The sequence below is a fragment of the Euleptes europaea genome, chromosome 6 (assembly GCF_029931775.1).
Source record: "Euleptes europaea isolate rEulEur1 chromosome 6, rEulEur1.hap1, whole genome shotgun sequence".
NCBI classification, from domain to species: Eukaryota; Metazoa; Chordata; class Lepidosauria; order Squamata; family Sphaerodactylidae; genus Euleptes; species Euleptes europaea.
Genome location: NC_079317.1, coordinates 108,915,646 through 108,931,767, shown reverse-complemented (window position 1 = coordinate 108,931,767; position 16,122 = coordinate 108,915,646). Strand labels below are relative to the sequence as shown.

The 16,122-nt window shown below is 43.6% G+C and overlaps 1 protein-coding gene across 1 annotated transcript in view; it reads right to left on the bottom strand.

Moving 5' to 3' along the window:
* The window catches only part of RETREG2 (reticulophagy regulator family member 2), a 41,543-nt gene that overhangs the window by 22,555 nt on the left and 2,866 nt on the right, over positions 1-16,122 (bottom strand). The window contains exons 2-3 of the mRNA XM_056852050.1: positions 7,024-7,130; positions 4,522-4,552 (exon numbers count right to left, since the gene is read on the bottom strand). Of these exons, the coding sequence (XP_056708028.1) occupies positions 4,522-4,552; positions 7,024-7,130 (138 nt within the window). The remainder of the gene's footprint in view (positions 1-4,521; positions 4,553-7,023; positions 7,131-16,122) is intronic.

Here is a 16,122-nt window from a genome sequence, read left to right as displayed (position 1 = left end):
CCTAAGCATTTTAAGTACATTCTGAGGGACCTCCTAAGATCCAGGTTGTGCCACTCCTTTTCCCTGGGATGGCCGGGATTGGGGCAAAAGGGAGATTAATTTCCTGCTTGCGGTGAAAACCTGAGTTGACCTTCGGGATAAAGGTGGGGTTGGGTCTAAGTACCACCTTGTCCCTATGGAAGGTGAAAAACCTTTTCGGGTCGAAAGGGCCCCGAGTTTGGAGACACTCCAAGCAGAAGTGACTGCAGTTAGAAAAATAGTCTTCATCCTCAATAGGTTCAGGGGAATCTCCCGAATAGGCTCGAAAGGGGGTCGCATGAGAGCCGATAGAACTATGTTGAGCCGCCAGGTAGGAAAATGGTGCACTGGAGGAGGTCTAGTCTGGAGCACTCCTTTTAGAAAGGATTGGATGTGCGGGTGTCTGGAAAGGGCCGTGCCATCAATAGAGGGAATGACCGTAGACAGGGCGGCTATCTGTCTGTGAAGAGTGGCTGCCTTGAGACCCTTTTCCGCACCCTCTTGCAGGAAAGTGAGAATCCTGGGTAGGCCCGGAGAGAGTGGATCCACCTGTTTCCTTCTACACCAGAGGGCAAATGTCTTCCAGGAGAAATCATAAATTCTACTGGTGGAGGGTTTTCTGGACTCGATCATGGTTTGGACGATCTCCGAACTGTAGCCACAACTCAGGAGACGGCCCCGCTCAATTTCCAGGCGGTCAAGCGAAGCCATTGAGGATCTGGGTGAAGGACAGGTCCCTGGAGGAGTAGGTCTGGCACAGGAGGGAGCTCCCATGGTTGTTGGACTGAGAGCTCCTTGAGGCTGGGAAACCAAGGTCTTCTCGGCCAAAAGGGAGCAACTAAGATGATCATGGCTTTTTCCTTCCTGATTTTCCTGATGACTCTCGGGAGTATTGGAAGAGGTGGAAAGGCAAAGAGAAGTTCCCTTGGCCATGGAGACATCAGAGCGTCCAGAGCTTCCGCTGCTGGGTGAAAGTATCGGGTGAAGAAGCGAGGTAGAAGATGGTTGCTCGCTGACACAAAGAGGGCCACCAAGGGTCGGCCGAACCTCTCCATTATTTGTTGGAATATGGACTTGTTGATCGACCATTCTCCCTCGTCGAGGGTCTGACGGCTCAACCAATTGGCTTGCAGGTTGAGGACTCCTCTGATGTGTTCCGCTGACAGCGAGTGAATGCGAGACTCCACCCAAGAAAAAATCAGTTCCGCCTCCTGGTGTAGCTTCGAGGACTTCGATCCCCCCTGTTTGTTTATGTGAGCTTTGGCACTCACATTGTCCATTCGTACAAGGACATGCCGGTGAAGAAGATCCTGGAAGTGGAGTAGGGCTAGGCGTATAGCTCTGAGCTCCGGAACATTTATGTGGAGCTTCTTCTCTGCCTTTGACCATTGACCCTGGGCAATAAGACTCTGACACGTCGCTCCCCAGCCTTCTAGGCTGGCATCCGTGTGGATCTAAACTTGGTCCTCCACGCTGAAAAATATTTTTTTTAAAAAGAATTTTTATTATTTTTTCATTTAATACCTCATACGTGTATCACTACTCAGTTATAAAAATTAATAAATGTAAATTAAAGTCTAATAAAATTTCTAATACAAATAAAAATGACTCCCCCTTCACTTTCTTCCGTCTGAAAATAAATTGTAAATACTTTTGCTGACAGCATAATCCCCATCTGTATAAAAAATTCATCCTTTTCCTGTTTTATCTAATACAAATTTTATGGTATCCTAGTTAGCCATTATACAAAATATATACATGGGATTAAATCAAAATTTATCCTTTAAGTTGATCCATCAGAGAATAATTTTCACAAGTTCTCCACGCCTCCTTACCCCCCAAAAATTATAGATTATCGCTAGGTGTTTAAAAGAAGTATATAAAAGAAGTAATTTCCAACAAGATTCACCCATTCTTTATTTTAAGCATTAATATTCTAATAAATCAATATAAATTATGATTCTCTTTCCATTTAAACCAGTCCCTTTAACCCATTCCCTTTAATCATATCGCCAAGAAAGACCCAACTCTTTTATATTAGTTTCTTTGCTCGGAATTTCCAGCGTTTCCCTCTTGCCTCCAATAGCAATAGGCATCGGAAATCATCCTTGGAGGTCATTACTAAAGTCTCTTCTGCATACAGATGGTCTTCATAGTAGATCCAGGTTGTAGTCTGTTCCATCCCACGTTCAAGTAAAGGAATCTTGTCAGCTCCCGTTTTCTTGCTTATTAGGTCCTCCAAGCATATATTAAAGATTTCCTCAGGCAGGTTATAGAGACACAAATCCAAGTCCTTCACTGTCAAATCCATTGTTGGTAGCAGGATTATCGCACTTTGCTTATTGAAATTTCCCATTTCATCCGAGTGTTTCCTCTATATTTCTTCTTTCTTGTCATCAAGTGGCAATTCTGTAGAACCTCTAAGATCTTCCTCATTTATTTTTTGGGTAGGTGACTGGATATCAACATTCATTGTAACAGCCGTCCATTCCATCTGCTTTGCCATCTGCTCCTGTTTTTTTAACATTTGTTCATACCATCTAGCAGAAGCCTCATACTGCTGGGCAAACAGATCTTGGATTTTTTCCATTTTCTCCAGTGTGGGTAGACTGTTAGCTTTTATCAAGCACAATCACTGTGATTTTCTTCAAAGTTTAAAATATCAACGAGTTTTTTGCTGGCCGCTCTAGGTCAACAGTCACAGGAAACAGGAAGTCAGCCAGAAATGATGCAGCCATGGACCTTCCGTCTTCCCCTTTTTCGTAGTTTTTAGTATAAGCCTTTTATTGGATGCACTGGGGGAGTTTCTGGTCATGCATAGTTCTGTACTTCCCTTCTGCAGAGTCGACAGGCATTTCAATTTTGAGTACGTGGCAGGCTGATCTTCCTAACCCGGAAAAGGTATTGTGCCCCCCCCCCCGCAACAAAGGTAACTCTGGGTCAATTACATGACCCGTGAGCTGGTCGGCTGGGAGAGAATTGGAGCCGCCAGTCCCTGCAGGGCCATCCAGCCTGTGTGCTGGGCCGGCTGACACAGCTCGGCTCCTCACGCCCAGAGCGCGCTTTTTTAGGCGCGCTGGGGCCCTCTACAGTGGGCTCCGCGGAAACGCAAGAGTGGCCGTTGGAGTCCTCCCAGCGACCTCGCCCTGTCGAGGCGACGAGGGCTCAATCGCTATCCTCCTCAGAGAGGAGTTCTTCCTCTGATTCCCTCCTTTCGCTCGTCATTGCTCCCGGGAGCGAGGGGGGAGGGGACGGGGAGGGGGAAGAAGAAAGGGAGGGAATAGAGTCTTGGAAGACAGAGGACGGGGTAGACGACGTACAAAGAGAGGGGCTTAAGCAGAGGAGGACAGGGGATTGAGAAGAAAGGGAAAGTAGATCAAAAATTCCTAACGCACTGGAGCTCAGCGACAAGGCTACCTCCCTAGAGCAAGGCAGGACGGAAACTGGCTCAGGCGGTTTTCCCGCCCAGAAAGACAGGAAGTTAAAAACTTTAGTCCTGCCTCCCTGGGAACGTGACGGCAAAAACTGCTGCTGCAAGATGCCTGGAGACCCAGAACGAGAAGTGGCCCTGCTGTACTATGGCTAGAAGGGCTATAAGCAAAGAGGCTCCGATTCTGCAGCATGCAATCAGGACTCAGAGGTATCTAAGCAGCAATGTGTTATTTTATTGCTGCGTTGTACTCTACCTGTAGTCCACTTTCTGCAGTTTAGTATGTCCTGCCTTAGACAGGGATCTTTTTTATTTGTCTGCATTAATTCTGTGAGCCTAATTATACTGCAATGTTTACTGGATGACTTATACTTTCTGACTCAATTTTTTAAATATTTGGAAATCCACACTGTCTCAGCAAAAACAGTGGACTATAAATGAAGTAAAATTGTTTTAAAACATTTTAAATGGTGTAGAAGTGCTATGCCCATGCTCCAGCTGAAGACACTGTATTCTTTTTCTTGGCTCTCAAGTCTAGGATATATATTTAAGGTTAAATAGGTAATTCAGCACATGCCCAGCAGCAACTAATACTAACATTTTAGCAGATGAAAACATAGCTTCATTTGCCAATTAACCAAGGAGCTCCTGATGCCACAGCTTCTGGACTGACATAAGAAAACCAAATGCTCCTGCCATGGGAGGAGGAATTCTGAAGAGTTTTTAAGGTCACAGCACAGATCAAAGAGTTGTGGAGTTAGAGTCTGGGACTGGGATCTGGGAGACCTAAGTCTGAAGCCCCACTATGCCATAAAGCTTGCTGGATGGCCTTGGGTCAGTCGCTCAGCCTAATCTACCTCACAGGTTTGTTATTATTAATGAGGATATATAGAGGACGGGGTACGTGATGGCGCAAGCTGCTTTTGGCCCTCCCTGAAGAGAAAAGCAAATAAATATCTAAATTAAAAATAAATAAATAAGTACTGAGCCACTCTGAGTGTAATGGGGGGGAGGGGGGCACAGGGTAGCAGGAGAGATCTGCCCTCAAAACTATAGCAGAAGAAAAAGCCTACCTGTCTCCTCCAGGCTCCTGCAAGGGCTGTGCTGTAGAAGAAAAAGGAAGGTCATCCTTCAGCCAACTGATAAATAAAACACGGTAGTTTTAATGTTCAGCGTATGTGTTGCTAGAAAAGGAAGGCTGTATTTTGAAAAGTGTCTGAAGCATTACCCCAATGTCAAGACAAGCCCACACCGTTATGTACCGTCAGCTAAATAAGACTTTCAATATTTTGGAACACTTCTCAAATAGAGCAAAGCCCAGTTTGGCTGATGCCCAGCTACCTGCTGGCTCTGGGCCAGAGGGCTGCATTTTGAAGGCAAAATCTTCACGGGTTTTTCAATAAGCAATTACCAAGCAATGGGGAGTTGGCAAATCCACAAGACACAGAGGGGATTTGGGCAGGGGTGGTTTTTGATATGTTTGTTTGGGTTTGTTTTTTAAAGGCATGTATCTAGCTCTCGTAATAGACACATCATGAAAATATAACAAGGTGAATGGAAAGCCCTAGCAGACAGAAACAGAGTTTCTATGCCCTGTACTTCTACAATCTCAAGTCTCTCCTGTCCAGATACTTTATACTTCCTCCTCTACCAAACCTCTCAAAGAGGGCCATATCCTGCAAAAACAACCTGAGCTGATTCAGATATATTCCAGAACGGAGAAGGTTCTGCTAAATAAACATGCATATTTACCTGAATAACTAAATCTAGGTGCAGGATTGCAAGAATTTTCTTGCTGTATAAACTAGATGGCTCGACACAGATTATGAATAAACCCTGGCTTTGCAAAACCAACCAAAGGAATACCACAAAAAGTGTCTGGCAGTTTGAATCTCAGTACTGTAGTAGGGCCCTGACCTGGCCCTGACTATTTTTAATTTAGTTTTGGAGCAGCTCAAAATCTGCCTCTCTGAGGATTTCACATTTAAAAAAAGATAGAGGGTAGTTTCCTTTAGCAGGCCAGTTAATGGAGTTTGGACAGGGACTTGTACTAAATTCCCAGAGAAGTCCAGTAAACAATCTCCAAGGTCACTTTGGCTGGCCAATTGTTTTGTGTGTGACTGCATCCCTGTAAGTCTGTTTGCTACTGACACCAGATAAAGAATCCTTGGCTCTCACTGTAAACCTGTTTGCTACTGACAACTGGATAAAGCGCCACAGGCACTTTTGCATTGTTCTGTGACACATGAAAAATACAATCCTTATGATAGCAGCCAGAAGCGTAGCTGGCGGTAGAGTCTCACAGGCCGAGCAGGAGGAGGCAGAGTAAGCAAAGTGTACCCAGAGTACTGCCAATAAGAGATCAGATTATTTAGGCTGCATTGTTTCCTAAGTACTGCTTGACACAAGGAATCTGATGCCTCTTCCCTTTTAGGTCATTCTCAGATAAAAGGATGTTAGGGGTGTCACAGCCATGCCCACGAAGCCAAGAAATTCACTCTCTGTAAGATCTTGTGATTGGCTTCTTCCTTGCACAATTGCTTATCAGTAACCCATGACTGTGTTCCATCACATGCACCACTTGGTGAAAGTTTCTTCTCAGCTTGCAATCTCATAAGCTTCTTACAATGAGCCCCCTGCCATGACTGTCTGGCCCTCAACAAATACCCAGGGAATTCATTAGACTATTCTATGACAGCTGCTTCAGCTGGCAACATACAGCCTTTGCATGATGAGCTCACCAGGAACATATTTTGAGGATATGAAAGGGAAGGGGCAATAGGCCTAGATTACATAACTGCTCAGTTCTCAGACATTCATCATAGCAACCCTTCAATTAATACAACATCCATTAAGATGTGGACACAATAGTTTTCATTGTCCTTATAAACTACAAGTCAAATGTTATTCTTTGTACAGAAAAAGTTGTTACACTTCGTTTTGCTTCAGTCACACAAGGTTTCCCACTCAACTCTCTTCAACTTGTATAAATCAGCTCTATCATACAGTCTCATGCACCATTAGCCTAGTTCTGTAATATCATAGTTCAATACACAAGACTATACTGAATTTAATAAGATGTGGAATATGGACATACAAATCCTGCCTGGTTTCCACTGGCTGTACATTTAGGATTTGACAGCACAGAGACTGCACCACTCTGTGTAGAACAAAGGGGAGGGGGAACCTGAGTGATATCCTGAAGCAGCAAAGATTAACCAAGTGCTTCTAGTAGAGAGTATTGTGGTTTTCAGCAGTTCCCCATATGAACTGGCTATGGCAATGCAAACCAGTAGATATTCACTGGTTCTCTATTTTAAAAAGGAAATTTCTGGCTACAAACCATTTTAAGGGGGCAACAGCTGTTCACCTGGTCAACAGTTCCCCACCAACCAACGTGGAGGTTCCTAGGTAGGTAGTATCCTATTTTTGTAAACTGTCCAATGGCTTCATTAGCAGGAGTGGGCAGAAAGCTGTGGCGTGTACTAGCCACAGCATGAGAACCAACAAGGATAGCTCTTGATCAGACATGTAGTACTTCCCCTACTTGCACGATGATCAATACCCTCATTTACCTGAGAAATCCAGCAGGAAACGAGGCTTCCATCTCTCCAACAGCAGAAAGCCAATGAGGGCAACGCTCAAGAGGAATAAGGGACGCAGTGAAGTAGAAGAAAACAACCTGGAATATCATAGGGACAGAGACCTGTATTAGCTGGAAGGGAGGGGCAAAAGGGACTGTTATTCACTGTAACATGTTGTACATAAAGCTGCCTTTGACGAGGGTTCAGAAACTTTAGCTTGTTTAGCCATTACGTGGCAAACGGACTGTGAACTGAGAACTGCTGAAGGGAACTTGCTTCCCCAACTGTGAAATAATTTCACTGGCTTCTAGTTTCTTTTCAAGTATACAATTCAAAGCCAACCTACAAGACCCAAAATGGTCTAGGACTGGGGTATTGCTTGCTCACTAATGAACCCAACTACTAATTAAGATTTTTATCAGATGCCTTTTTCAAGTGCCTCTGTTGCAATTAGGCTGGTAGCTACAGTAAGGCTGTGGTGGCACCGCCACTAGGGGTGGAGTTCTACAGTTAGCTTGCCCATGTAGGCTTCTAGAGGAAATCCATCCTGCTCACCTGTGATTAGCATCACATACAGAAGCAAGCTCATTCATATTTTTATAATCCTATTGATGAAATTATTTCATTCACAATTCTTTCTAAAGCAAGTTTCCAGCCTTTAGAAACTTGCTTTAGAAAGAGTTGTGAGTGAGGACAGGCTTCAAAAATGTCCAGTGCAGTCCCAGAAGCCAAAAGGGAGAGATTGCTAAAGCTCCACAGCTTCTTGCATCTCCTCAACAAAAATAAATTATGTGAAGCAGGCACCAGTATTATAGGATCTAGTATTTCTTGCTGCAGTATTTTGATTTTAATTTTTGAAAGTGCATACTACACACCACCCTAACTGATGCCTACTAGAAATATCGACTGCATTTAGAATGCATCAAATAAAAAGTCAGTATTTATATACATATATTGATATACCTTTTATACTTTAGTACAATCCCAGCTGAAACCTCATCGCTATTGGTTATAAAGCATTCTGTATAATGTAACACCTATCCATTTATCTTAAATGTATTCGGAAGGTTCCCTGGAGAGGCAACACAGAATTTTTCTAAATAAATAAAGATTACCATTATTCCTATCCGGGGCGGGGGGGACTAAGCTAAGAAACAGCAATTTTCCAAAGTCACAAGCAAGTCTAAACCATTGGAAAGGTTTGTTGTCAGAAGTCGATGCTGTCAGATAGGGCCTCTGACAGCCGTTCCCAAACAAGATGGTTTCCCTGCGAACAAGATGGAGTTCTCCATGCACTCCTTCCCCCCCCCCCCCGTTTTGCACACGAGCTTCAGCCAGGGATTTACAATTGTATTGGGACCCGCCAGTGTAAATCTCCAATCTGATATTGGGTCCCGCGCACAAAGCCGAGAGCTCAGCCATCTCCTCCACTGATTGATCACAATTGTTTCTGTTCAGTTTTACTTAAGTCGTTACCGGCAGGAAACGACTACATTGTCTCTTTGTTCCTGTAACCCTATTGTATCAGCCCTATATATGTATCCATACTCCCCCAGTCATGTATTCCAGCCTTGCTCGTCTCCTTACTGAAATCACTGACTTTCGGAATAAATCCTTGAAGCACTGCTGTCTGGATTTGAGTTCTATTGCCTGAAACGCCGTGCATTTGCTGAAGCCTGCCACATGCTAAGCTAAATTGGCAGTACAATAGTCTCTAAGATATATTGGGGATTCCCTACTGAGAGAGGTTGAGTCTAAAGTACGCTGACTGGACTTGTTGTCTTGAGAGGTATGCTGTCTCCCAGGTACCTGCATCCAGGATGTGACAGAAAGGGTAGGAAGACTCATCAAGCCCATTCATGGTCATTCATGTGAGAACAAATGATATTGCCCGTCACAGCCCAGAGCGTATTAAAAGAGACTATGAGGTTCTGGGTAAGAAGGTGAAGGACATGGGGACGCAGGTTGTGTTTTTGTCAGTTCTTCCTGTCGAAGGGCGTGGCTTAGGAAGGGAAAGAAGAATACTACAAAGTAATGACTGGTTGTGTAGATGGTGTCAAGAAAACTTTGGATTTTTGGATCATGGCTTACGATTTCGAGATGAAGCTCTTCTATCGGGAGATGGTTTGCACCTCACAAAGTTAGGAAAAAATGTATTTGGTGACAGCCTTGCAAACCTGATAAGGAGGGCTTTAAACTAAATCCTAAGGGGGAGCGAGACAAGAACCTAAAGCCTAACATGGTGACAATAGCTAGAGATGAGAACTATAAAGATTTGCGGGGAGTGGCATGTATGCGAAGAACCTTGCGGGTAAGTACAGAAACGAAAACCTCGGGGCACATAAACCATGGATTCCAATGTCTGCACACTAATGCACAGGGATCTGTGCTGGGCCCTGTGTTGTTCAACATCTTTATAAATGATTTGGATGAAGGAATAGAGGGGATGCTTATTAAATGTGCTGACGAGACTAAATTGGGAGGGTAGCAAAAACGGTAGAAGACAGAGCAGGGATACAGGAGGATCTTGACAGGCTGGAGAATTGGGCTATAACTAATAAAATGCACTTCAACAAAGATAAATGTCAAGTTCTGCATTTAGGTAGGAAAAATCAAACACATAATTATAGGATGAGGGAGACTTGTCATAGCAGTAGTGTGTGCAAAAAGGATCTAGTAGTAGACCAAACACTGAACATGAGTCAGTGATGCAGTAGCTAAAAAGGCAAATGCGATCCTGGGCTGTATCAACAGAAGTATAGTGTCCAGATCATGCAAAGTGATGGTATCGCTTTACTCTGCTCTGGTTAGACCTCACCTAGAGTATTTTGTTCTGTTTTAGGCACTGCAATTTAAGAAGGATGTAGACAAGCTGGAACGTGTCCAGAGGAGGGCAACAAAGATGGTGAGGGGTCCAGAGACCAAGTCCTATGAGGAAAGGTTGAAGGAGCTGGGTATGTTTAGCCTGGAGAGGAGAAGACTGAGAGGGGATATGATAAACATCTTCAAGTACTTAAAGGGCTGTCATAAAGAGGATGGTACCAAGTTGTTTTCTGTTGCCTCAGAAGGTAAGACTAGAACCAATGGGCTGAAATTAAATCAAGAGTTTCCTTCTAAACATTAGGAAGAACTTTATAACATTATTGAACTTCAAAAAATACAGCCGTCTCAACCCCGTCTGTTCATATGCTATACTAAAACTTAAGAATGTTGTGGGATGTATCCCCCATTATCTATACAATCTTGATAGTCCTAGCCATCGCAGAGTTTTTTCTCTTGGGCGAGTAAATGCCTTCCCATCAAAGTTGTTATATGGAAGGTTTCAAAATATTCCTAAACATGAACGGAAATGTGAATGTGGCTCTAACTCTTTGGACTCAATCAAGCACATATTGCTAGATTGCTCACTATACGCGTCCGCTAGGATGAAATGGTTAAATACTTGGATACATTCTAAATATTATCTTCCTAATAAAATAAAATGTCAAATTTTATTGAACGATACAACGGTAGAGATCACCGTGGCGGTGGCCAATTTCTTAGTTGATGTTTTAACAACGAAAAATTTGGGAAACTGTGTGTTATGATTTTATGTTTGTTTTAGCTTTTTTTAGCTGATAGTTGTATTTATACTGTTTTTCCCTCTTTGTAATAATGGATATGCCATTAAAGGTTTATTGATTGATTGATTGAACTTTCTAACAGTTAGAGCAGTTCCTCAGTGGAACAGGCTTCCTCAGGTCATAAGAACATAAGAAAGGCCCCGCTGGATCAGACAAAGGCCCATCAAGTCCAGCAGTCTGTTCACACAGTAGCCAACCGGGTGCCTCTAGGAAGCCACTAACAAGACGAGTGCAGCAGCACCATCCTGCCTGTGTTCCACAGCACCCAAAATAATAGGCATGCTCCTCTGATACTAGAGAGAATAGATATGCAGCATGACTAATATCCATTCTAACTAACAGCCATGAATACCCCTCTCCTCCGTGAATATGTCCACTCCCCTCTTAAAGCCCTCCAAGCTGACAGCCATCACCGCATCCTGGGGCAGGGAGTTCCACAATTTAACTATGCGTTAACTTCCTTTTATCTGTTTTGAATCTCTCATCCTCCAGCTTTAGCAGATGACCCCGTGTTCTAGTGTTATGGGAGAGGGAGAAAAACTTCTCCCTGTCCACTCTCTCCAAACGATGCATAATTGTACAGACCTCTATCATGTCTCCCCTCAGCCGCCTTCTTTCCAAGCTAAACAGCCCTAAGCGTCTTAACCGCTCCCCATAGGACAGTTGCTCTAGTCCCCTAATCAGTTTGGTTGCTCTTTTCTGCACCTTCTCAAGCTCTGTAATATCCTTTTTTAGGTGTGATGGCCACAACTGTACACAGTATTCCAAGTGTGGTCTCACCATAGATTTGTACAAGGGCAGTATGATATCAGCAGTTTAATTCTCTATTCCTCGTCTAATTATAGCCAGCATGGAATTTGCTGTTTTTACAGCAGCCACACACTGGGTTGACATCTTCATTGAGCTATCCACTACCACCCCAAGATCCCTTTCTTGGTCTGTCACTGCCAGCACAGATCCCATCAGTGTATATGTAAAGTTGGGATTTTTTTGTCCCAATATGCATCACTTTACATTTACTCACATTGAATCTCATTTGCCATTTTAATGCCCATTCTTCCAGTATGCAGAGATCCTTCTGGAGCTCTTCACAGTCCAATTTTGTTTTAACCACCCTAAATAATTTGGTGCCATCAGCAAACTTGGCTACTTCACTGTTTAACCCCAACTCCCGGTCATTGATGAACAGGTTGAAAAGCACCGGTCCCAACACAGATCCCTGAGGCACCCCACTGCTCACATCCCGCCATTGTGAGAACTGACCATTGATTCCTACTCTCTGCTTCCTATTTTTCAGCCAGCTCTCAATCCATAAGAGGACGTGTCCTCTTATCCCGTGACTATGAAGTTTGCTTAGCAGTCTTTGGTGGGGGACTTTGTCAAAAGCTTTTTGGAAATCCAAATACACAATGTCCACAGGCTCATTCCTGTCCACATGCTTATTGACACTTTCAAAAAAACTCTAATAGGTTAGTGAGACAGGACCTACCCTTACAGAAGCCATGTTGGGTTTTGCCCAGTAGACCTTGCCCTTCTATATGCTTGACAATTCTATCTTTAATAATGCTTTCCACTAATTTACCCGGAACAGACGTTAAGCTAACTGGCCTGTAATTTCCTGGGTCCCCCCTGGAACCTTTTTTATAAATGGGTGTTACATTGGCCATTCTCCAGTCCTCTGGTACAGAGGCTGATCGAAGGGACATATTACATATCTTTGTTAGAAGTTCAGCAATTTCCCATTTGAGTTCTTGAAGAACTCTAGGATGAATACCGTCTGGTCCCTGTGACTTGTTAGTTTGCACTTTGTCTAGATATTCTAGGACTTCCTGCCTTGTTACCACTATTTGCCTCTAGGTATTCTAGGTCGTGAGCTCTCCTTCCCTAATCAGAGGCTAGATGGCCATCTGTCAACAATGCTGATTCTATTACCTTAGGCAGATCATGAGAGAGAGGGCATCTTGGCCATCTTCTGGGCATGGAGTAGGGGTCACTGGGGGAGTGGGGGAAAAGGTAGTTATGAATTTCCTGCATTGTGCAGGGAATTGGACTAGATGACCCTGGTGGTTTATGTTGCACAAAACCCTACAAGATATTTCAAGCAGTTATCTTCACATTTTCAAGGTCTAAGCCCAACATAGGAGCCCCGTGGCACAGAGCGGTAAGCTGCAGTACTGCAATCCAAGCTCTGCTCACAACCTGAGTTCAATCCTGACGGAAGTTGGTTTCAGGTAGCCGGCTCAAGGTTGACTCAGCCTTCCATCTTCCAGGGTCGGTAAAATGAGTACCCAACTTGCTGGGGGTAAAGGGAAGATGACTGGGGAAGGCACTGGCAAACCACCCCGTAAACAAAGTCTGCCTAGTTAATGTCGGGATGTGACATCACCCCATGGGTCAGGAATGACCCAGTGCTTGCACAGGGGGAATTTACCTTTTTTAAGCCCAATATAATCCGCAAGATACACCGTGAGTAAAAGGTAAAGATGGGCACTTTGTGCAGTGATGGTTGAAAGAATTCCAGGCACCCAGTATTCTAGGCACCCACTGGAACCCTACCAGGAGGAAAACCAAAACTGCAATGCTGCCAGTTCCTAAATGCTTGAACCCCCCGCCCCCTCACTCTAGCCGGGTTACATTAGACCTAGGGGTGTACTTTATTTTTAAAATATGCACACATCTTTTTAGCAGCATCATATTAGCATCTTTATTATTGGAACACATTTTTGTTAGCTATTAATAATCAGAAACACAGACACTACAGTGGGATGATCGGAGAGGAACATTTGCCATCCAAAAGTATACTGAACATGCCATCCTTATTATAGATTTGAGTTTCTAAAACGGTACCCTTTGGACATGTACTACTAATCCATGTATGGCTCCAGCATCTGAATCTGCTTTGCTGACAAGTCAGTTCATTGTCTGTAAGAGTAAACAGGATGTTTTCTCTTTCCAACATACTGCTGGACTCTACTACTTAGATTTGTTAAATGCTGCTGTGGCTACAATAGCCGGGTAAGCAGAATGGAAGGAATGTGCTAACCCCACAATTCTCCACAACTACAGGCTTAACAGAGGCTCAAATGGCAGAAGGAATCAGGCAATTTGTATGGTTTACTCCTAGCTGGAACATTTCCAGAGTTACTCGTCTATCAAATCCAAACTGGGAATGTGCGTGAACCATGGGGCTCCTATGCAGGCAGTACACAATATCTAACTAGAAACACTCCTGGGCAAACCTCCAATTATCTGCAGCTGCTAGTAGTAGCTCTCGTTTGTCACAGGCCAAGTCCTGGAAACACTCTTGGCACTGCCCAAGCATCAGAGAGAGGTCTGTTTATACTTTGAGAGTAAAGTGGGAAGGTTTACTTGAGGCTACACCAAGATCACTTAATGTTTTACATCCTACTACGCTCATTTTTAGATCAAGTACAATTATTGCAGGACTCATCTTCCTCACTGTAAAGATTTCTTTGGCCCACATGGGACTGCTCACGGCTTCACTGGAACTACAACTGACTCTGAAGACATAGTTTTAAACTTACTGTGTACTCGCCTGCCCCTTATAGAGTGCCCATTGGCTGCACTGGAGCTACAGACAGTACCGTTTATTTGATGTAAGTCTGCCACAGGGTTGAGACAGGCCAGATTTCAAGCAGGCAACACAGCTAACTTCCCAAGCAGCTTAGTCTATTTCCTTCGGGGGGGGGGGGGGGAGTCATGCCTCTGTTTTACAGCACATGCTTCTCATGCAGAATATCCCACGTTCAATCACTGGAATCTCTTTCCAACATCCTGCTGGACTCTGCTACTTAAATTTGTTAAATATTGCTATGTCCACAACAGCAGCATAAGCAGAAAGGAAAGAATGTGCTACCACCACAACTACAGGCTTAAAAGAATTTCAGGGAGTAGGCCTAGGAAAGATTTCCATTTGCAATCTTGGAGAGCTGCTGCCAGTCACAAAAGATGCCACTGGGCTAGGGATGTGGATTTTCTGGAGAAATTTCTGGGGGTTTCCGGAAAAATTCTCAATTGACATTTAAATAAATAATTGAGATGTCATCAAACAAAGGCAGATATACCATATACAAACCTGGACCATGTACGAGCACTGGGATTTGTCCAGGCTTCATATCCCACCTTTAGTCCATTTAACATGATGGATTTGCAGCACAACATCCCTGACAACTATAGACTATATTTATATATTTTGGGTGGAAAATTTTGCACAGACATATAACATTGGATATTTTCCTGGAAAATTTTCTGCCCCACTGTTTGGGCTAGATGGACCAACAGTATAAGGAAGCTTTATGTGATGAACGCATGTTCATATTAACAAGGGGGGGTGATGAACATGCATCTTTTCCACATATTTTGGGTTAATGTCAATGATCACATACAGAAGAGTTTAGAAGCAGTTGATCCAACATTACTCCTGACCTGCAATCTCTTCTTGAGCTATAATTATACCTTCAGGCATCATCCTGAATCTGTTTACACAAGATACTGAAAACCCCTTGAATTGTAATGGAAGAGCATGCAGGATTAGATCTGTCTGCAACCAAAATACTTGAAACTCGTGGTTGCTGCTATGTGTTTTCAGACCTCTTGAGTAATCTTGCAAGGGCTCAGTCAATCACGCCAATCACAACTACGTAAAGAAGCAAACATGCTTCCAAAGTATTCTACTGTTGCATTCAGGACTCATTCTTACAGATCCTTCTGTTTCCAAATTTAATAGGCTTCTTGGTGTAAGGCTTGCCAGCCTCCCTGGGCAATTTCCATAAAATCACTCGCTCAGATGTTCATTCAGAAGCAGGTAAGTTTATTGGAAAGCATCAGGTAGAACTCAGTCCCTACATCACGGTCAAAGCTGCAAGTGCCCGCTCTTTCCAAAGGGTGAGACTATAAACAATTCTACATTGCAGATGTCGGTTACATGTTTTGAGAAAGACGTGATAACAAAGCTAGCTTACTCTACTGCATAGACATCAAAGTACTCAGAAGCTCGTTAGTGCGATTCTACAGAAGCCAAGGTCAAGGGAAGGAGGGGGAACGAGGAGAGGAGAGCGAGCGTTACATTCCAGTGGAGGCCTACACAGGGGTTACTACAGTTGAAGCCTGAACCAAAGTCCCAGCCAGGTCTGCCCCGCCGCTTGTACGGGCAAAACAGAACCGAACAGAAATAAAACAGAGCAGTTCCTCACACTTGGGCCTCAGAACTCAATGTTTACAGTGACCTGCTCTAATATGAAGATCTATAAAATAAGGTTTCACAAGCCCTTTGTACTTTTATAACTTCTACATAGGAGTTTCAGGTTTACTAGGACAGCAATAGGACAAGTTATGTACTAGAAGTGTTCACTTCCAACAATCTCTTTGCCTAGAGTTGCAACGGTCAATAATGAATATGATTGTCAGAAAATCTAGCAGCTCTTTTCTGACACTTGAAATAGAAAGG